The 22,471-nt window shown below is 38.9% G+C and overlaps 1 protein-coding gene across 1 annotated transcript in view; it reads right to left on the reverse strand.

Annotated features, from left to right (window-relative positions):
• KALRN (kalirin RhoGEF kinase) overlaps nucleotides 1–22,471 on the reverse strand; it is a 545,114-nt gene that overhangs the window by 270,771 nt on the left and 251,872 nt on the right. Inside the window, exon 2 of the mRNA XM_058195145.1 lies at nucleotides 7,807–7,881. Coding sequence (XP_058051128.1) covers nucleotides 7,807–7,881 — 75 coding nt within the window. The remainder of the gene's footprint in view (nucleotides 1–7,806; nucleotides 7,882–22,471) is intronic.

A 22,471-nucleotide genomic window follows, 5' to 3' on the forward strand; every position in this document is an offset into this window, starting at 1 on the left:
TAAATAGAATAAATAGATAAATAAGAAATATGTGTCAGAGTCAAAACATAACAGCCTTGAATGGTGTCATGGGCATGCCGATTGCTCCAACCATAGCAGTTGGGATGAATACTGAGTTGTAATTGAAAAACTCAGTGTTGTTTCTTTTTTACTAAGACTGTAGAACACTAGCATTTGGTCCAGTCGTATTCAGAATTCAGAACACTCAGCCATTTCAAGAGTACCTGGTTGAAACACAGCCAGCTTGAAATGTTTAAGTGAGGTTACTTTATTCAAAATGCAAAACTAAACATGTACAAAATGTATTTGGTTTGGTTTCCATTTGGAGAATATATCTAGACTTTGGATTCAAGGACAACCTGTGAGAGTAAGTGTCTCAGGGACTTCCCATTTCTCTTGTATCTCCAAAGCTGCTGAAAGAAACAAGTTTTCAGGGATTTCCTATAGTGCCAGTAGGGTAAGGCTACTCTTTTTAAGAGAAATGGTCCTCTAAAACAGGGCCAATTGCATCACCCACTGGCCACATTTACTGCCGGTTTAGCAAAGGGGGGAAAAAAGTCCTGATACGTCACATGACGCCGTCACGACACCATGAGTTTCACACCCCTGCTCTAAAAGGAAGGTATCACAGCAGGAAAAATTATTTTAATGTAATAATTAAATTAGATAATTAACTTAATCTTAATGATTAGCAGCTAAGACAAATGGTTCATAAATCTTGTGTGTATATTTCAAAGAAGAAAATAGCTGGGCTCAAAGCAACAACTCTTAGTGAATTTTGTAGACAGGTAGAGATAACTGGAGATCTACACATATCTAAGTTCTGTGCCATGCAATGCCATAATAGTGAACACCAGCATCCTGAATTGTACCTGGAAGTATTGATTTTCTGAGTTGGTATAAATATTATATATAGGTTTCCTAGCATAGCAACGTCAGAACTCTTTTGCAACATCCAAACTGGAAATGAACAAACCAAGGAAACTGGTTTCTTTAAGCTTGACTACTTAGATTTATTAAAGAAAGATCATGGGTTTTAACCAGTGTGTTTGCTCTTAAATATAAATATACATGTACATTCAAATTTAATATCTAACTTTTTTCTCAGACATTTTTGATGAGAGGGAGGATGTAGCTCGTCCATTCTGAAATGTAAGCTGGCTGGCACCTGGGTTATCTGGACCCAACAGCTACCACATTTCTTATCAGTTTTAGAAAGATAACAGCAAAGGACAGAAGGCAAAATCATCTAAGAGAGAAGACTTTGAAGAAAATCAAAAGGGTGAAATCAAAGCACAGAGAAAGGAAGACACTTGAAAGCAAGTACCTATATATGAAAGGAAACAGAGAGCTCATGTGATTTAGGTGGAAAAAGAGAAGCAAAATTCATTTTTGAGCTCGGGCTTTTTGTACAGATATGGAGGACAGAATATAAAGAACAACACTTCAGCTGCAGAGTAGGAAAGATGCTCCTTAGGCACCAAATAAACCATAAAGATACGTTTCCAAAAAAGCCACTGGTAATTGTTGCCTGTTACTGAGAGGCAGTGTAGCTGGCAAGGTTGCTATTGAGCTTGCTGTGTCAAAAACGATTACCTTTTCATGCAGACACAAAGAAGCAAGGCAATTGGACAAGAGAGGTCTCAAGTGTCTTCCCTACCATCTTTTCAAAAGAGGATTTTACGGTAACCTTTTCATTCTGCACAACCTCTGCCAGTTCGGGCTATATTATCTTTATGTAATGAGTTACACCTAGGACAGCATAAAATCTCCTTTCTGAACAAGAAGCCCATTTACACTTCAGAACAAAAGATGCAGCATTTTGAATAACTAAGATCAAAAGAAAGTCACCTGATGCAGTTTGCTTTTTTCCCCCAAGTCTATCACAAATCCCAGAAGTAAAATTATCATTTTTTAAACCAGGGTCTTTAACATGAGCACGGCTACCAATTGAGCAATACATGAAGGTCATGGTGATGACAATTACATGAATTTTGCTTTGATAGAATAGAATAGAATAGAATAGAATTGTCCATTGGCCAAGTGTGATTGAACATACAAGGAATTTGTCTTGGTGCATATGCTCTCGGTGTACATAAAAGAAAAGATACGCTCGTCAAGAATCATAAGAATCACAACACTTAACGATACTCATAGGGAAACAGTCAATATAAATCTTAAGGATACCAGCAACATGTTTACAGTCATACAGTCATTAAGTGGGAGGAGATGGGTGATAGGAACAATGAGAAGATTAATAGTAGTTCAGACTTAGTAAATAGTTTGACAATATTGAGGGAATTATTTGTTCAGCAGAGTGATGGCATTCGGAGAAAAACTGTTCTTGTGTCTAGTTGTTCTGGTGTGCGGTGCTCTGTAGCGGCATTTTGAGGATAGGAGTTGAAACAGTTTATGTCCAGGATGTGAGGGGCTGTAAATATTTTCACAACCCTCTTTTTGACTCATGCAGTATACAGGTCCTCAATGGAAAGCAGGTTGGTAGCAATCGTTTTTTCTGCAATTCTAATTATCCTCTGAAGTCTTTGTCTGTCTTCTTGGGTTGCAGAACCAAACCAGACAGATATCAAGGTACAGATGACAGACTCAATAATTCCTCTGTAGAACTGGATCAGCAGCTCTTTGGGCAGTTTGAGCTTTCTGAGTTGGCGTAGAAAAAACATTCTTTGTTTTGCTTTTTTGATGACGTTTTTGATGTTGAGTGTCCATTTTAGATCGTGAGATATGGTAGAACCTAGAAATTTGAAGGTATCTATTGTTGATACTGTTGTGTTGTCTAGTATTGTAAGAGGTGGTAGTATGGGAAGGTTTCTCCTAAAGTCTACCACCATTTCTACGGTTTTAAGTTCCAGATTGTTCTGGTCGCACCACGAGGCTAGTTGTTCAACCTCCCATCTGTATGCGGATTCATCATTGTCTCGAATGAGACCAATCACTGTTGTGTCATCTGCAAACTTCAGTAATTTAACAGATGGACTGTTTGAGATGCAGTCATTGGTATATAGAGAGAAGAGCAGTGGAAAGAGCTCACAGCCTTGAGTGGCCCCTGTGCTAATTGTACAGGTATCTGATGTGATTCTGCTTAGATTCACCTGCTGCTTCCTGTCTGTTAGAAAGCTTATGATCCATTTACAAGTGGGCTCAGGTACCACTAGCTGGTTTAGCTTAGTTAGAAGAATGTCTGGAATGATGGTGTTGAATGCTGAATTAAAGTCTACAAAGAGGACCCTTGCGTAGGTCTTTGGAGATTCAAGATGTTGTAGGATGTAGTGCAGAGCCTTATTAACAGCATCATCTGTTGATCTATTTGCTTGGTATGCATATTGCAAGGGGTCTAACAGTGGATCCGTGATAGATTTTAAGTGGGACAGTACTAGCCTTTCAATGGTTTTCATAACTACATATGTTAGAGCAACTGGTTTGTAGTCATTCAGTTCCTTGATGGTGGGTTTCTTTGGCACTAGGATGATAGTAGAGTGTTTGAAGCAAGAAGGAACATAGCACATCTCTAGTGATTTATTGAAGATACGGGTGAAGATGGGCGCCAATTGGTCAGCACAGATTTTTAAGCAGGAAGGAGTTAACTTATCTGGGCCTGGAGCTTTTCTTGGCTTTTGTCTGTGAAATAGGTCTTGCATTTCCTTTTCTGTGATCATTAGTGGTTGTGAACCCAATGGGATGAGGTATGTTGTAGGAGGCTTGGCTGTTGTTGGCATGTCTGAGATGGGATCAGTTGTAGGAGGCTTGGCTGTTGTTGGTGTATCTCAGATGGGGTTATGGAGAAAGGTGGCTGTAGTTTCCTTTCAAACCTGCATTAAAACACATTCAGGTTACCTGTCAGTTGTTTATTTCCTTTAGCCTAGGAAGGAGGTTTGCCACAACCAGTGATATTTTTAAGAGTTTTCCACATGTTTGCTGGTTAAAAAAAAATTCTATAATTTGCTGAGAACTGATTCTTTAGCTTTTCAGAATAGCTTCTTTTTGCTGCTCTGATCTCCCTTGTTAATATATTTCTGGCCTGATTGTATAGCATTTTATCACCTTTTCTGTAGGCTTCCTCTTTGGAATGATGTAGCTGCTTACGTTTAGCTGTGAACCAAGGTTTGTTGTTATATTTATATTTGCAAGCTCCTGGTCGGTACACATAGGTCTTGTTGTGGCTCCAGCCCACCCTCCCGGGCCTGGCCCCCTGCCAGAAAGTGACTCAGAGAGTGAGGGGGAAGGGCCGTCAGAGCTCCCCTCTGCAGGGCCGGCCTCTCTGGCTCAGCTCCAGGAGCCACAGGAAGGCCAGGTGGAGGAGGTGACGAGGCCTCTGTCTCCTGTATCTCCCCCCGTCCAGGCAACGCTTCCAGACCCAGCTGTGGACAATCAGTCCTGGTTAGATCCCAGGTTTCGTAGACAAGAGAGGTGGGAACCACAAAAGAAGGGGTGGGGCAGGCCTAGAGAGTGCTGAGTCATGGAGCCACACCCCACAGGATATAAAAGCAGGAGGGGCTGCTCTACTACTTCGTGACGGACAAAACAAACTGACTGGAGAAAACTTGAACTGAACTATTTGATTGAACATTTGGCCTGGATTGCTGTTTGTTCCTGACTTCCTGGTTGCTCCTGGAGCTTCTGTGACGCCGGCATCAGGAAAGCTAAAGAAAACCTTGGCAGATGATCGCTGGTTTGCTGCCAGAGCTGATAGCTGCTGTGGACTAAACTGCTGGCTAATTGAGTCAGTTCACGTGTCTCCCGGACTGAGGTTGGGGGGGAACAGAACAGGTTTTCACAGAAACTGACATATGATGTTACAGTATCTGTGAGTTCATCTAAGTCTGCACAGGTACTTTCGAAAACATTCCAATCAGTGCAGTCAAGGCAGACCTGTAGCTTTAACTTTGCCTCCTCAGTCCAGGTCTTCATGATTTAATTGTTGGTTTTATGGTTTTAAATCTTTGCCTATAAGCAGGTACAAGGTGAATCATGCAATGATCAGAGTGTCCCATGGCTGCTCATGGTAAAGATCAATAAGCATATTTTAGTGTTGTGTAGCAATGGTCTAAAGGATTCTTGCCTCTAGTGGGACAATTGACATGCTGAAAGTATTTTGGTAGCTCTTTCCTTAAGTTTGCTTTGTTTAGATCTCCCATAATAATGGCCAGTGAATCGGGGTATTTGGCTTCAGTCTCCATAATCTGATCAACTAGAGTTCGTAATGCCTTGTTTACACAGGCTTGTGGGGAGACATAAACAGCAATTAGTAGAAATGAGGAGAACTCACATGTGCAGTAAAATGGTTTACAGTTGGTAAGTAAAGACTCTAAGTTTTCATCACATAATTTATATATTATAGTTATATCCTGAGACCAGCTGTTGTTGATATATAAGCATAAGCCTCCTCCCTTCTTTCTACCTAATGATTCTGCAATTCTGTCTGCTCTATGTATCTCAAACCCTGGGATTTGCATGCTGTTGTTATCAATATCATCATGTAACCAGGTCTCAATAAAGCATAGGGCAGCTGCGTTGTGAAAATCAGAGTTGCATCTGTTTAAAAGGTGTATTTCATCCATCTTGTTAGCAAGTGAACGTAAATTTGTCAGGAAGATCAACGGCAGAGCAGTTCTATTTCCCCTATTCCTTAGCTTGTTTAAAAATTTCTACCCTTTACCTCATCTCTGTTTCCTCCGTTTGGTTTTCTTAGTAATCCATAGCTCCTGGGAAATTGCTTCTTCCTTTGTTAGAATCTCCTCTGCATTTATAAAGACGGGGTGTGTGTGTGTGAGATCACAGAAAGCTGGTCCTTAAAGGAACGTTGTTTAATTCTTAGCAGATGGTCTCGTGAGTAAGAAATCATAGTGAGTCACAGAGAATAATTAAAAATAAAGAAACCATTAAAGAGCATTTCACCAAGGCAGCCTTTGGTGGCGCCATCTTGGATCAATCCAAATGAAGCCTATTAAACTTAAGCATCACTCTATTTTACCAGTTTAGGTCAATGGTCAAGGTAGTCTGCATAGCTTTTAAGCTGGCAATATCTAAAAGCAAGATATTGAACAATGGATCACACACGCCAAGTACAGGATTGGATATAAATTCATAAAGCACATATGCAATAACGTTCATCTTTTAATTTGTAATTAATGTATTTAAACATTCAGTTCAGCATTGATTCCAAAGGCATGAACGTGGAGTGGCATACAACTTTTATGATTTGTCTATCCGCCTTCTGGTACAAAATATAGCACATCCATGTTAACATGGAAATAAATCTCATTATTTATGCAATTATTACATGCATTCATTCAGTCAGTCAGTGATTCAATCTGTACGACTGCTCTTCTCACCTAAGTGACTCTTGACTCACAAAGTTTACAACATATTAACATTACCTCTTGCTTTTCCACTTCAAAATGGATAATAATTAAACACAAAATAGAGTAGACAGTTGTAATTAAAGCATAAAAGCAAATAAATAGTTAGGCAGTAAGCAACAATCATCAGCAAAAACCCATTTGAACAAAAGCCGGTTGAGATAAAAACCTATTTACTTGCTGCAAGGAGAACAATTAAGATGAACCTTCCCAACCTTATTTTATCTGCAATTTCAGAACCTTGATGGAAACAGCAAATGTCCCTCTGAGGAATAAAGAAGGCCACTGCTGAGAATTTTAAAATTGAAGCAGGCTGAGAGAGAAAGAATATAATCTTTCAAATAATCTATTCACAAGTCATGTGAGTGTTATAAATCATAACCCACACTTTGAATTATGTCTGGAAACGGCTTTCACTTCTTACTCACTCCATAATTAAAAGTGTAAGCGTTTGATCATCTTCTGTATTTGATCACCAACAATGGGAATAATGTGTCTTTAAAACATTTTGTTTTTTGTTTGAGAATCAGCATTTACTTGCTGTTTCATCTTTATTATCTTGCCCCACTGGAATCCTGTGGTCTCTCTTCTGACTTGGCTTTTTGACACTTACTCCTTATTTATATTAATTTTGGTTTCTAATTTTCAACCATTCAAAACAGACAGAAGTTTGTCTTGCAGATACAACGTGAGTGTGTTGTGAGGTTTTCAATATGTTCCTGTTCTGTTATTGATCTACAGCCCAACCATTTTATTTTAATTTAGCATTGGAACTGAATGTGAGGTTTGCAGAAATTCCACTTAATTTTAGCTATATGTAGAACCATATGTCATCATGCTAAATTATAGAGAAATACAAAAGTCATTGCACAAGTTTAAAACAACTCATTATTTTTAATCCAATAACCAACGAAGAAATTGCAGGTAAATAGTCATTCAATGTCCATTTAGGAAGATAACTTATATTGAGCCAGATTCTATCCTTGTACCTCATTTTCATTGACACTGGAGTAGATAACCAAGAGATCAGCTAGATGTTTTGACCAAGTTTGGGCTAATGGGAGTTGAAATACAAAAAGTATCTTGGGTTCCACAAGCATGATTTTTGTTTGAATCATAAGCAGTGATGGTAAAGATTGAACATCGGAGCTTATTAATTTAATTCATATCCATCTTTTCATGAAGAAATTGTTCTCAAGGAGGTGAGGAATCAAGGAAAAGAAATTAAAAACAGAGTTGAAAATATCATTAAAATACGTCAGTACAATATAGCTTAAAAGGTACCTTTGGGATTCTACTTGTTAAAACATTATTTAAATCCAATCGATAGATTATTGTTTCCCAATATCGTGTGAAACTCGGAAACAAAACTAATTTTTGCTAGCATGAATTAAACTTCAGAATGGAAATGAAAAGACTGTGAATTTACCTGAAACAAAGGCCACCTTTTCCTTTAGTATGGGAAGGACATCAGCAGCTTTCAAGCCATCATTGCGGAAAGATCCTGCAAAAAATGAAGGAAAAGGGTGGGGGGAAGAGAAAAGAGCAATATTCAGTTAAAAGATATTCCACCTTTTGACCTTGTTTATTTCATCTACCAAATCAATAGAAAGTGAATTTCTACACTTTGGGGTTGAAAAGATGTGATGACCTAAAAAATTTGACCCACTGCAATTTTCTTTTAAAGAAAAATCTATCATTTTATCCATGAAGCATTCTGCATGATCAAACTACAGTATGAAATTAGTGGGTTCTTTCTTTTCTTTTTTCATTTTCCATCCTATTGTTATAGTATCTAGGCTGAAATGTCAGCAGTGGAGAGTAAAAAATGCCTCCAGTTGAAGACTGATTCCTGGTGATTGTATCCATGCAATTTTATTGCCAGGAAGTGGCAGATCATTCTTCTCTAAGGGTTTTTCTTTTCTTTCTTTCTTTTTTTTAAAAATATCACTCAAAGCTACAACTCTGATGATACCCCATTCAAGGTTAATCTTGTTTCACTTCCAAAATCAGTAAAAGTCAGTTAAGGTGTTGTCCATCTGCTGAAGTGGCATGCTGGCAACATCATTAAAAAAATTAAAACAATTCCAAAAATACAACAATTATATATTAAAGTTAATCGTGGTCCCTAGGACTTTCCCAATCGTATGCTTTTAATTTTATATCAACACATCTGAAATTCCAGATTTGAGAATCAGGTGGATAAACCTTAAACCTGAGCATACATCCCTCAAAATGCTGTTCTCCCTTTAATATGCATATTCTGCAGCAATTAGGTTGGGTGTGCAAGGAAGCAGGGAATATACAAAGCCAATATAGGAAGACTGGCCTGCCTGCTAAAAATACAGATTGGGGATCAACTCTCTTTCTTTCCAGTAACCCTCTGAATTTCATTCCTGAAGAGCTTCTCTGAGCCATATATCACCTAGCTTCAAAGTGTTCTCACTGCAGTAGAGGTAGTTCTCGACTTACGACCACAATTGAGCTCAAAATTTCTGTGGTTAAGTGAGATATTTGTTGAGCTAGTTTTAGCTCATTTTATGACCTTTCTTGTCTCCATTGTTAACTGAATCACCACAATTGATAAGTTAATAACACGGTTGTTAAGTGAATCTGACTTCCCTGTTGACTTTGCTTGTCAGAAGGTCACAAAAGGTGACCTTGGGACCCAGCAATGGTCATAAATATGAACCAGTTGCCAAGAATCTGACTTTTGATCACAGGATCATGGGGATGCTGCAATGGTCGTAATTGTGAAAAATGGTCATAAGCCACTTTTTTCAGTGCCGTTGTAACTTTGAACAGTCACTAAATGAACTGTTGTAAGTCGAGGACTACCTGCACAAGTAGATCATTGCTTAAATATTACAAATAAGAACTATGGTTTATGATTTCTTGCATTTCAAATATGAACATCAAAGGAAAGCAAAATGCCATATGGTAGTTACTACTGATTGGGCCTTGGCGGCTTCCTCTTCATTCATTCTTAAATAGACTAATAAAACATCACTTTATCCTCCCTAGAAACCCAACGAAGTTCAGATTTCCTGTCTTTCCCAAACAAGAAGCATGTCTGCTTTCTGCCAAGGTGCATGAGTCATTTCTAGGTTGACTTGAGGCAGCTCAGCTGTTGATTAAGAGTTGAGGGAGGACAAAATTTTGGTTGCCATGGTACAGTGAGGAGTGAATGCAATTCACGTTCCCCTCACACAATAATAACTATTCAGTTGAAATTCCACCTACACCATCAGGACAACAACGGTTATGGCAGACAAAGTAACCTATAATTTCCTAGCCCCAAAGCCAAGCAATGCTGAGCAGAAGATACGCCACTGGATTAGAAGCCATTTTGTGTTAACTGTAACGAAGTCCTTCCCTCTTAAGAGTTACCCAACAGTAGCTAATCTCTGCTCATTTTCTATTTCTAAAGAGAAGTGATTAACATGATGATTTATTACTGAAGGCCAGCAGAGAAGAAGAAAAAATCATGTTCTTCTGAAGTATGCTCGTCCTACGTTTATACACGTCCTTTAAAAAAATGATACATTTTCCCACAATTTTTAAAGCTATGTACAGGTAGTTCTCAACTTACAACAGTTCATTTGGTGACTGTTCAAAGTTACAACAACCGTTGTAGCATCCATATGGTCACATGATCAAAATTCAGATGCTTGACAACTTGTTCCTACTTATGTCCATTGAAATGTCCCAGGGTCATGTGATCGCCTTTTGTGACTTTCTGACAAGCAAAGTCAATGGGGAAGATAGATTCACTTAACAACTGTGTGACTAACTTAACAACTTGATTCACTTAACAACTGTGACAAGAAAAGTTGTAAAATGAAGCAAAATTAGCAACAGAAACTTTAGGCTCAATTGTGGTCCTATGTCGAGGATTACTTGTAAAAAAAGATACAAAGCTACAAACTAGATGCAACCACTAGCTCCGCATTGGCAAATTGCATCCGTTTCATACTAAATTTGTCAAATTGCCTCGAGTATCTGAAACATCCATAATTGTGGTTTTCATGTCAAACCCCTGCATTTTGCTGTTTCTTAATTATTACACAGTATCACTTAGAGCTCTAAAAGATGGGCTCTTAACACCAATTCTTTGAGCTTTCTTTCTTTCTTTCTTTCTTTCTTTCTTTCTTTCTTTCTTTCTTTCTTTCTTCTTTCTTTCTTTCTTTCTTTCTTTCTTTCTTTCTTTCTTTCTTTCTTTCAAAAAAGCCAATTCCTAGGAAAAACCATTATGGATAAACACACCCATCCAAAGGGCATCAGCAGATTAATGTAATTAATTTACGGACTTCGCTGAGTAAATGGAGCAATATTAAAAACAATAATTTCATACAATTACAGCATCACCCTCAACTTTTTTCTTTGTGGCCTCTTATTGTTGCAATGTTATGGGACTTGATTCAAAATAATGACCATTCCAATAGATAAAAATGAAGAATCCATAGGCATGGATCCAGGGTATCAGAGGAGATGTTTCTCCCCAATGGGACAACCCTACCCCACTCATGCCAGCAGAAGAAGCCTGGAACAAATCCCATCCATTAAGGAATTGAAGTGTCAAGGAGAAGAGCCTTTTCTGCTGTGGCTCCATCCCTGTGGAACACTCTGCCACTGGAAGTAAGAACTGCCCCCTCCCTTTTGGCCTTCTGGAAGGACATCAAAACCTAGCTTTATCTGGCTGGCCTAGGACCCCAAGGGAGTTGCTGACTGCTGGAGGTTGGATGATGGGATCAGAAGACCTCATCCTTATCCTGTCCATTTCTTAGCTTGCTTAGTTTCTATTGTACTGCAGTTTTCTAAAAGCACTATTCTAATCTGTGTAGGTTTTAATGTTTTAATATTTTGATCAATTTTTTTACTTATTTTATAACTTGTAACTGCCCAGAGTCACCTTGTGGGGTAGATGAATGGCATAACATTTTAAATTATCTTTAGTTTATATAATTTATCAATCATCTTTGGCACACGCATGAATCTCAGGTTGCTCTTATCTTTTAATGGAGCTGCTCTCATGTCTTGAGCAACAACTCAGTTCAAGATTAGTCTGATAGTGAAGTGATGGGAAAAGACCAATCGACTTAAATTCTAGACATTGTGTTGTTTTCAAAGGCATAAAGTTGGAAGTGGGAATCCACAAAAGCATAATACATAATATATACATATACCAAAAGTCATGCCTAAAGTCAGGCTCTGTAGACAATGTACTACACTATATAAATTATTTTAAATGTTCAAATTGGTTGCCATTTTTTCTAAACACCTCCTTCCTTATTTGATGTATTGTATGACCTTTGAACATTCTTAAATATAGTAACATTTTCTCTGATTTTTTTTTAATAAAATCTATTCTGTTTAGCTTATAGGTTTGACTTTTTTGGTATATGTATATATATAAAAGCAAAATACCACTTATATCATAACAAAATCTCCAGAACCGTAAAGCCTACAAACTTGAAATTTGCCACGTATGTTCCTCTTGGCTTCTAGGTACTCACTAAGAAAGGATTTTTCAAAATGACCATCAGAGCATTAGTATTTCCTATATTATTATTAACATGCTCTGATGCCCCCTCCCCACCTGAAAAGAAATCTGTTCCAAATGCAAAACACAAGCAGAGGAGAGGAGTTTCAGTTTCATGTTCACTTTCACAGCACAAGCAGGGAATAGGATAGGGGAGACTTCTATGCGGCAAGCCTGAGGGAGAGAAGGGGGATAGGATAGGATAGGCTTCTATGGGGCAAGGCTGAGGGAGAGAAGGGGAGAAGAGAGTCCGACTGTAACTACTCATTAATTTTTAAGCTGTAAGTGTCGATTTATCAAGCCCGACCATATAGTTTCATAGTGAAGCATGGGTATTCAGCTAGTAGCTTATGTATTTCATGTTTTCTTTACATCAACCAGCTAGATGGTACCCTTTAAAAACTCTTTCAGATGTACTACAGTTTGCCACATGAGGAAATAGCAAAATGGATAGATACCAGAGAGTTCCCTTCCTGTAAAACCTGTAATGTTAAGCTCTTGGAGGATGGCCAATTTCCATGGGCAGTCGCTAAAGAAATATTCCTCAGCTGTCAGAATACATTCTGCTTTTGTTACTAAGGAAGGAAAGTTTAAATGGAAATCAGTAATATGAGCATACAACCAACTGTGGTCACTGAAATCACAACAAAGGAAATAGTTTGGTAAAGATTCTTGGCTTCATTTTAGGATTTGCAAATATGAATGTACAGAACATTTTACATCACAGTATCTCCATATGTTGGCCAGCTGTTTCTAATCCCATTATTTCCTGTACAGCAGCTTCATTTCAAACAAGATACAATGTCTGGAAGTTGCCCGCCAAGTACTGCATACATGCATATGTTTTGGACAGGTAACACCAACAATAAATTTTTCACCTACCTTTCCTGCCCTTGCTTATCCTCAGCAAGGATTTTGCAGGGGACAAGTTGCTCTTGCTCAGGAATAAATCAGACAAATTACTTTCATTGCCAGATGCTAAAATTCAGCCTTTTGTACAGTCCACATGATGGAACCATATCCATCTTGCTCTCTGTATCTCCTAGCCCTCTTAAAAATATTTAAAAATATTAATGAACTTAATTTCACCTGGCTACTCTATGCACACATTTCTTCGGTGTATACCTTTTGTAGCATTTCCTGTCACTGCATCAGCACATTCAAAGTATGCCCAGTATCTTACCCCATCCCTACTTAGAGTGGAAAACCTGCCTTGTCATTCTGATAAGAAAGCCGCTTTTAATCTCAGTCTGGCATTTCATTAATTTATCATTCAAACTACAGAGGAACAAAAGAGAAGTGTATTATGTATTAAAGTGCAGCTTGCCTTGTCTAAGGATGACAGTTCAGCTAAATGAATTCATGAAACATGACAAAATGGAGAGTAAAGAATTTGCATCGTTAAAAATGAGGTAAAGAAATACCAGAAGACAAACTGTTACAAAAGCACCAATTGTAAAATTGTCTGATTCTCAGGATTCCTTATTTGCTAATGACTTAGTGGCATGTGTCCTTGTTCAAATTTGGATGCAAGGATTCACTGGGAGAGTGCTGAGTCCCTACTAAAGTGTAAATTACCACAGTGATTTTCCATATGGCAGCAACACAACTAAGCAAGCTGTGTAGCCAACTCATCCCACTTGTGTCGCCTTGATCATCCTTCTCCTCTCCTTTGGAAGGACAGGCCTAAATATGACTATAACTGCATTCAGTTTGTCCTCAAATGGAAATTCAACGAGACAAAGTCACATAGCAAGTCTGAGGCTAGAGCTTGATTAGCAGCTGCCATATCTTTTCTTTGTTGGTCCTTGCCTAACTTCATGAAATACCTTTGCCAGTAGTTATATTACTTAATTACCACTTAGATCTATATACCACTTCACAGTGCTTTGCAGCCATCTCTAAACGGTTTACAGAGTCAGCATATTGCCCCCATCAGTCTGGGTCCTCATTTTACTGACTTTGGAAGAATGGAAGGCTGAGTCAACCTTGAGCCAATGAGAATTTAACTGTCAGCATTCAGCAGAATTAGCCTGCAATATTGCATTCTAACTACTGCGCCATCAGGGCTCTTCCCATTAGCCCATTTTTCTTACTTTGCATGATATATACTAACAAAATAGGCTTTATTCACATTACACTAGGCTTAAAAAGTAATTTAGGAGTTTATAATTTATTTTAGATCCCTTTTTTTCTCTCCAAGAGACCAGCAGAGCATAGATCATATTTTTGTCTTCCTACAGTCATTCTGTCTCAAAATCCTCCAGTGGATGGTAGATGGGAACCTGGACCTATCCAGTCCAACACTAAAATCTTGTGTTAGCTTTATGTATTTTTTTCTTCTCCATCCACATTCCCAACCCCCCTTCTGCCCTTTCATTGTCTTAGCTATAATTCTAACATCCTAATTTAGCTTAGAAATTGAGCCAGGGTTCATTTTGTTTCTCATGGATTTTTTTTTATTACTCCTCCAGCAAAAACACATCGGATTACTCTGATAAATTCTATTTCCAGAATAAGCCTTTGCTCCTTTCTTAGATTCATTTCATGGTTGCCAGAGAGATATTTTTACTCCTTTGATTGTCAGTTCATTTTGCACCCCTTTTTCTATTTGGCAAGTAACAAACATATCCTCTGAATAATCTCTAGCACTTAAACTAATGAATTGTGCTAAATAAGGGGGTTTTATACTAGAATCTTAACTGAAATTATGGTTGTTCTCTATTTCCCTATTTTTAGCAAAGTGGTTGAGATATGGAATCTCCCAAATATCTTGGCCTCTATTCAGACCTTGCGTTATCATAAAAACACATTGTTTAGAATGCCGTAGCTGGATTTTTCTGGGCAAACAGTTTGAAAGTCCAAGTTTGGGATAGTTAGCATCACATAAATTTTGGCATGAAAACCATGATTCTTTTTCCAATTATCTACAAAGCAAATAACTAACAAAGCCTTTAGAGCCCTTCTTTGTCTGGAACCACTACATTACTCTTGTTTTATGTCTTCTATTTTTTCTCTCTGTTAGATTCACCTCATGCTGTTCATTTTTAATAGCAATTAAACTCTTAATCTGTGTAGCTAATCTGTAGCATCATCTTCCTTTCCATATTGATAATCATTACATTTATTTCCTGTCTTTAGGATATTGTATTTTTGAGCAAAATGCCAGTCTGCAGCTTAAGAAATGACAACAGCAATCGCCCTATTTTCTCATCGTTTGTTATTTACTTGAGCATGCAAGATCAACATTAATCTTTTTAAACTATAATATTTCCCTGAGATAATATTTCCCCAACGTTTGCAAATGAAACAGCTTTGTTGAGCAAATTGTTCACCACTTTGGTGAATCCTGATTTATTATTATTCCCCAATTTAGGAACCAGAGCAGCGGTGGATTGCTACCGGTTCGCCCCGATTCGGGAAAACTGGTAGCAGCAGCGGTGGGAGGCTCTGCCCAACTTCCTGGATGTCATCAAATATGATGCGCAGAAGTAGCACACGTGTGCGCGAACCAGGAGCAAAAGTAAGTGAAAACCACCCTTGAACCAGAGGTATCAGTAGTTATTCCCCAAACAATTAATAAGGCAGGTAATCATGGTGTGTTTCAAGTGCATGCGTCAGCGTGTGCAGCTCCATTTGTGCAAGTGGCAGGTGCATATGCCCACCGTTTGCACAAATGGAGCTCTGCGTGTGAGTGCCCGCTGTTCACGCGAATGGAGCTTTGTGCATGAGTGCGAGTGCCTGCTGCTTTTGCAGCCCAGTTCTGAATGGGTTGTGGTCCAGTAGTGGGGCTGTGGCCTGGTGATTGAGGACCTCTGGTCAATTTGATTAGCTAGTTTGTTGTGCTAAGAGCAAATAAACCATGCCTTACCTGCATAACTGGCATATATTTCTGCTGTTCATGCAACCTAGCTTTAAATAAGCAATGGCCTGCACACAAAACCAGAATTTCCCACAGAAAATATTCTGAAATTTCATTGTCTTTTTTCTTGGAATCTCTCTCTCTCTTAACCGTGCTGTCTTAAAGATATACACGTAAGCTGTTTTCTTACTGACAGGAAACTTTCTCTCTCAATTGGAACAGTTGAGAACTTACAGTGAGGAGGTGCAGCAAATACATGCATCATACAGACTCTGAACTAGTTTCCTAGATGAATTTTAAAACCATGGCAACCAAACAAACCATTGGCAAACTGAGGCTAATCCCACTGTGCCATAACCCCAAATCAAACCATGTGTTGTATTTTAAGACAAAGATCACATTCACTTTATACCTGAAATATATTGTCAATTTTTTTTAAAAAAATGATACTATTTAGTGTGTATTCCTTCAGAATACAATAGAATAGAATTTTTTTATTGGCCAAGTGTGATTGGACACATAAGGAATTTGTCTTGGTGCTTATGCTCTCAGTGTACATAAAAGAAAAGATACGTTCATCAAGAATAATAAGGTACAACACTTAATGATAGTCATAGGATACTAATAAGCAATCAGGGAACAATCAATATCAATATAAATCGTAAGGATACAAGCAACAAAGTTACAGTCATACAGTCATAAGTGGAAGGAGACGGGTGATGGGAATGATTAGAAGATTAATAGTAGTGCAGACTTAGTAAATAGTTTGACAGTGTTGAGGGAAATATTTGTTTAGCAGAGTGATGGCATTCAGGGAAAAAAAACTGTTCTTGTGTCTAGTTGTTCTGGTGTGCAGTGCTCTGTAGCATCGTTTTGAGGATAGGAGTTGAAACAGTTTATGTCCAGGATGTGAGGGGTCTGTAACTATTTTCACAGGCCTCTTTTTGACTCGTGCAGTATACAGGTCCTCAATGGAAGGCAGGTTGGTAGCCATTGTTTTTTCTGCAGTTCTAATTATCCTCTGAAATCTGTGTCTGTCTTGTTGGGTTGCAGAACCAAACCAGACAGTTATAGAAGCGCAGATGACAGACTCAATAATTCCTCTGTAGAACTGAATCAGCAGCTCCTTGGGCAGTTCGAGCTTTCTGAGTTGGCGCAGAAAGAAACATTCTTCGAATCTTTCCAAAACTAATATTGTCTCCTGGCGTGCCTATCCTCTTCTTCCTTTATTAATTATACACCACTTGCTCTAACCTGTTCACCATTCGGATAGTTTAAGCCAGGGATGTGAAACTTGCAACTTGTCACATGAGTATCATGATTTTTTTTCCCCTTTCCTAAACCGGGATGGGCATGGTCAGCACATGATGCATCCAGGCTATGGGCTGCAAGTTTGATACCCCTGGTTTAAGCTTTCTGAAGACCTCAAGATCTTTGCCAAATCTGGTCCCAGGGCCAGCATTTTCTGCCCCCTAAATAAAATTCAAATCGGTAGCTTGTCTCTGATATTTCCTGCTTTGTGGATCTTCATCCAGGAGAAGACTTTACAGAAAGAAACTCCTCCATCTCATCTGCTGACTTTTCTGCAGGCCTGAAATGTCTTGTTGGCGTGATTGCCAAAGAAAGTTTTTCTTCACATGAAAATGTTGGGTTGTGCTGAAACTGATAGGCTGTGAATATACAGATATCAACGGTATCAATGTTTAAGCCAAAGGGATGAGCTTTGCTGGCTGGAGAATTCTGGGAGTTGAAGTCCACAAGTCTTAAAGCTGCCAAGTTTGAAGACCTCTGCTTTACATCCTGTGGATTTCAACTCCCAGAATACCTGAGCCAGCTAAGCTGATAACATGCAGAAACCATAACCATAAATCTTGGCCCCTTTACAACCTTGTAGATTTCAACTCTCGGAATTTCTGAGCCAACCATTTTGAACCATGCTGGCTCAGGAATTCTGGGAATTGAAGTCCACAGATCAGGGGTAGGTTCTACTTACCTTTACTACCGGTTGGCAGAGGGATCGCTTCTTCTGCACATGTGCAGAAGCTTCCTGATGACATCGGGGCTGGTGGGCGGAGCCTCCCTCCAATTTTACTACTCCCCCCGGTTTTACTACCAAGAACCAGTCCGAACCGGGGGCAACCCACCACTGCCACAGATCATAAAAGGACCATGGTTGCTCACCTCTGGTTTATGGTTATAGTTATTTGCATGTTGCTAAAAGTTGTATCTTTGTCTTGTCTTATATTGATTCTATTTACTTTGTTTCTCATTGTTTTAAAAACTACACAGGCATGCGGATAAAAGAAAATATAGTTACCTACAATCTGTTTCTATCAGCACCTGTGAAATGATAGCATCTTAATTTATTTGCCTGAGCTTGAAGTTGTGATATTCACCTACTCGCTGAGATGTATGGCTCTATAAAATCCCAAGAGGAGAATAAGCAATAGCAAATCATACTAGCAACATTATAGTAGTAATAATAGTTTTTTTTTAATAGACAAAAAAAATCCAGAGACTGATTTACCAGGGAGACGAGCTCCCAAATTAGCAACTAATCAAGATAAACAGTAACATAGATCTCAAGAGATTAAAAGTTACTTAAACAATCGGAAGGTTACTGTTGCTTTTCCTCTGAAATATGCAGTAGAATTAACAGCAGGTTACACTGCAAAACTAAAACAGCTTTAAGCTTCTGTGAATCTGCAATAGGGGTACAGAGTGATAATAGTGTGGCTCATTATCAAACATTGATCTCTCTTTTTTTAAAGCTACTTGTTATCAATATGTGAAAATTTTGTTTAATCAGAAACTTCCAATTAGCTTTGTGACCTTTTTTCACTTGCATTAATAATGCTTCAGAGATATCCTGGCAACATTTTTTTCTCCTGCTCCAATTCCAGGATATTGCATTCATTTTATTCCCGGTTCATCAATGAGATGTCTTTAAGCAGCCCTTAGCTGTACTTTGTTAACCTGACCTTCCTTATTTGACACTGTCCAAAAGCAGCCACAAGCCATATACAAGTTCTGGCACAAAATACACCTCCCAGATACTGACTGGCTGTGGCATGCCTATTTTTCTTCTCTTGGCCCCTGGGAAAAAGCTAGTGGTGCCATGAGTCTTTGCCACTCTTCCCTTGTGGCAGGAGCATATGGGATACCAAGCTTTTTCTAGAAATAAAGGCAGAGATGACGTATTTCCAATTTTTGACAATTAGTGTGATTGTGTGCTATTAGAACTACTTATAAGGACGCTGAGTTAGTGGCTGATTGGGTGTAGTTATATAGAATCAACCATTGGCTGATTCTATATAACTACAACACACAATATTATGTAACTATAGTTCTATTGAGCTAAGCCAAGGGTGTCAAACTTAACATATAACATAATAACAGAGTTGGAAGGGATCTTGGAGGTCTTCTAGTCCAACCCCCTGCCCAGGCAGGAAACCCTAGACCATTTCAGACAAATGGTTATCCAACACTTTCTTAAAAATTTCCAGTGCTGGAGCATTTACAACTTCTGCAGGCAAGTTGTTCCACTGGTTAATTGTTCTGAATGAAACTTGATTTCATTGAGGACTGCATCAGGGTTGTGCTTGACCTCGGGGGTGGTGGGGGAAGAACGGGCATGGCCAGCTCGATGTCACTTGTGTTCGGGGGCGCCTGTGGCGGCCCAAGTGCTTTTCCAGAGAAAACAGGCTCTCGAGCTCCATTTCGCCTGGGATGGCCTCCTGCAACCCTCTCAAGAGAGCCTCCGTTTTCACTGGCAGAGGCACTGTGGGCCAGTCCTTTGCTGTTTCCAGGGTGGCCCTGCGGGACAGATCTAAGCACCCTGTGGGCCAGATCTGGCCCCCAGGCCTTGAGTTTGACACCACTAAGCCATATACAGGTAGTTCTCAACTTACAACAGTTGACTGTAAAGTACAAGTATTATGGATTAATGCTGGTTGTCCCCTGAAAACATATGGATTATGGCATTTTGTACTAACTGCAGTTTATGAGTAGTCTTCAGAGACTATGCCATATTGAGATTACTATAGTACAGTCCTCGATTTATAACAATTTGTTCATTGACTGTTCAAAGTTACAGCGGCACCGAAAAAATGACTTATGACCGTTTTTCACACTTCCAACCTTTGTACCATCCTCATGATCATGTGATCAAAAGTTAGATGCTTGACAACTGGTTCATACTGATGACAGTTGGCATTCCTTTCTAGGTCTATGTGATCACTTTTTGCAACCTTTTGACAAGCAAAATCAATGGGAAAGCCACATTCACTTAACAGCCGCGTTACTAACACTGATCAACTGTGGCCACATTACTAACCTGATCAACTGTGGTGAGTCACTTAACAACTGTAGCAAGGAAGGTCATAAAATGGGGCAAATTTTCTTGCCATATTTGTTAAGTGAATCACTGCAGCTGTTAAATTGGTAGCACGGTTGTTAAGTGAATCCTGCCTTCTCATTGACTTTGCTTGTCAGAAGGTTGCAAAAGGTGATCACATGACCACCAGGTCACTACAACTGTCATAAATATGAACCAGTAGCCAAGCATCTGAATGCAAATCACATGACCATGGGGATACTACAATGGCCATAATTGTAAAAAATGGTCATAAGCCACTTTTTTCAGTGCTGTTGTAACTTTGAACAGTCACTAAATGAACTGTTTTAAATCGAAGACTACCTGTGCTGTAACAATCTCAATATGGCATAGTCTCTGAAAACTACTCATAAGCTGCAGTTGGCACAAAATACCATAATTCATAGGTTATCAAGGGAGAACCAGCATTAAGTCACAATACTTGTGCTTTAGGTCATATTGTGGTATTGACCAATAAAGCCCTACGTGGCTTGCAGAGGGGGGTTTCAGCAGGTTCTGACCAGTTCTGGAGAACCGGTAGCAGAAATTTTGAGTAGTACGGAGAACCGGTAGTAAAAATTCTGACTGGCCCCAGCTGATCAGGAAGAAATGGGGATTTTGCAGTATCCTTTCCCTGGAGTGGGGAAGGAATGGAGATTTTACAGTATCCTTCCCCTGCCATGCCCACCATGCCACCCCCACCAAGCCACACCCACAGAACTGATAGTAAAAAAATTTGAAACCCACCACTGGTGGCTTGGCACCTGGTTGCTGACAGGAACCCCTACTTCAAATATATCCTAACTGCCCCCACCCACCCTTTTTCCTTTTCTGGGAGAAAGCTACAGGTTCCCACCCACCTATCTACCCACAGAATACTCAAAGGAGAGTGAGACATGAATGTTTTTTTTTCTGGGGCAGTGCCCACCCCCTTGGATAGCCTTCCTCCAGAGATCCAGATGACACCTTTGTTCCTGAGCTCCAGGAAGTCTCTGAAGATGGAGTTACTCAGGAGGACATCTGGGGTTGACAGCTGGTCACTGAACGCCTACTTATATTACTTCTCATTCTGTTGTAATTTAATATTTATTGGTTTTGATGTTTTACGTTGATTTATTTAGTAGTTGTAGTGCATTTTGATTTCGCCTGTGCATCGCCATGTGTCCTTGGGAAATACAGCACTGCAAAAAATATGACTAAATAAATGATACGCGCAGTTTAGCATGGATGGTATATAACTTTCATAAGTATATTCATTTTGATACATAATATTTAACTCTAAAAATGCACTTTAAAAAGAGATAAATGCTTAGTCTGAATCAAAACTCTGTTCCAATATTGCATTAATCTGATGAAGGCTAATTATGTCAGCTTGCTTAAAAATTATATAGTACACTGCCCAGAGCTCCTCCTTGAGGGAGATGAACAGTCTAGAATCATGAAATATAAATAAGTAATTTTTTAAAAAATGTGAACCAAACAAAATTCTGTGATGATATTGCCACAAGTCACCCTTCTGTACAACACAAAGGGCAAGCACTGGAATTCTCAAAGTCACTATATACATGCATAAAATAATTCTCAAGGATCGCATATAAAACAGAAATATAATGTCTGAAACACTTCTGAAATGCAAAATATGCTGCAGACTTCTCCATCTGTTTTCTAGGGGATTTGATGCCAAACAGCCCCCCCCCAAAAAAAGACAGAAAGATTTCTAATTAGAGGGCAACTCAGATCATCTTAAGGCCTCCAATTTTCTTCAGAAACTCCATAGTCTAAATTAAGACACAATCTGTTCAATGTGTTCTTGTAAAACAAATGACATCTATGTCCCATTGTTTACCTCCTCCTGTCTTTTCCCTTCATGTCTGGTTAAGTGCCTTTTTCATTCAATGGGAAGCTTTGTCAACAAATTCAGATTCAGATGTCTGTCCGCCAATGCGTAATGTGGAATCAAAACACCAATCATTTCTTCCATGTATTTTTATCACAACATTTCAGCATGCAAAATGGGGATGATTTAAACATAACATAGCTGATTGTCTCATACTGAGCCTTTTACAGCTTACTAACACATTCCTTGACATTTTGGCTTTTTTTTATTCAGAGTTTGCCTGTAATATTGCTAATTGAATTTTTATTTTCTCATTGCACTGGCATTTTTGAGTGCAGCTTGGCTTTTGCAGAAATGAAAGAATATAAAAATTCTATAAGAGCCTCATTTCTCTGCATTTAATAATCTTGCTAAAGGAACATAGACAGGGCAATATATCCTTCTGAACCCATCAAACACATAGGCAGAAAATGGAGGT

Source organism: Ahaetulla prasina, chromosome 1, assembly GCF_028640845.1.
Source record: "Ahaetulla prasina isolate Xishuangbanna chromosome 1, ASM2864084v1, whole genome shotgun sequence".
NCBI lineage: Eukaryota > Metazoa > Chordata > Lepidosauria > Squamata > Colubridae > Ahaetulla > Ahaetulla prasina.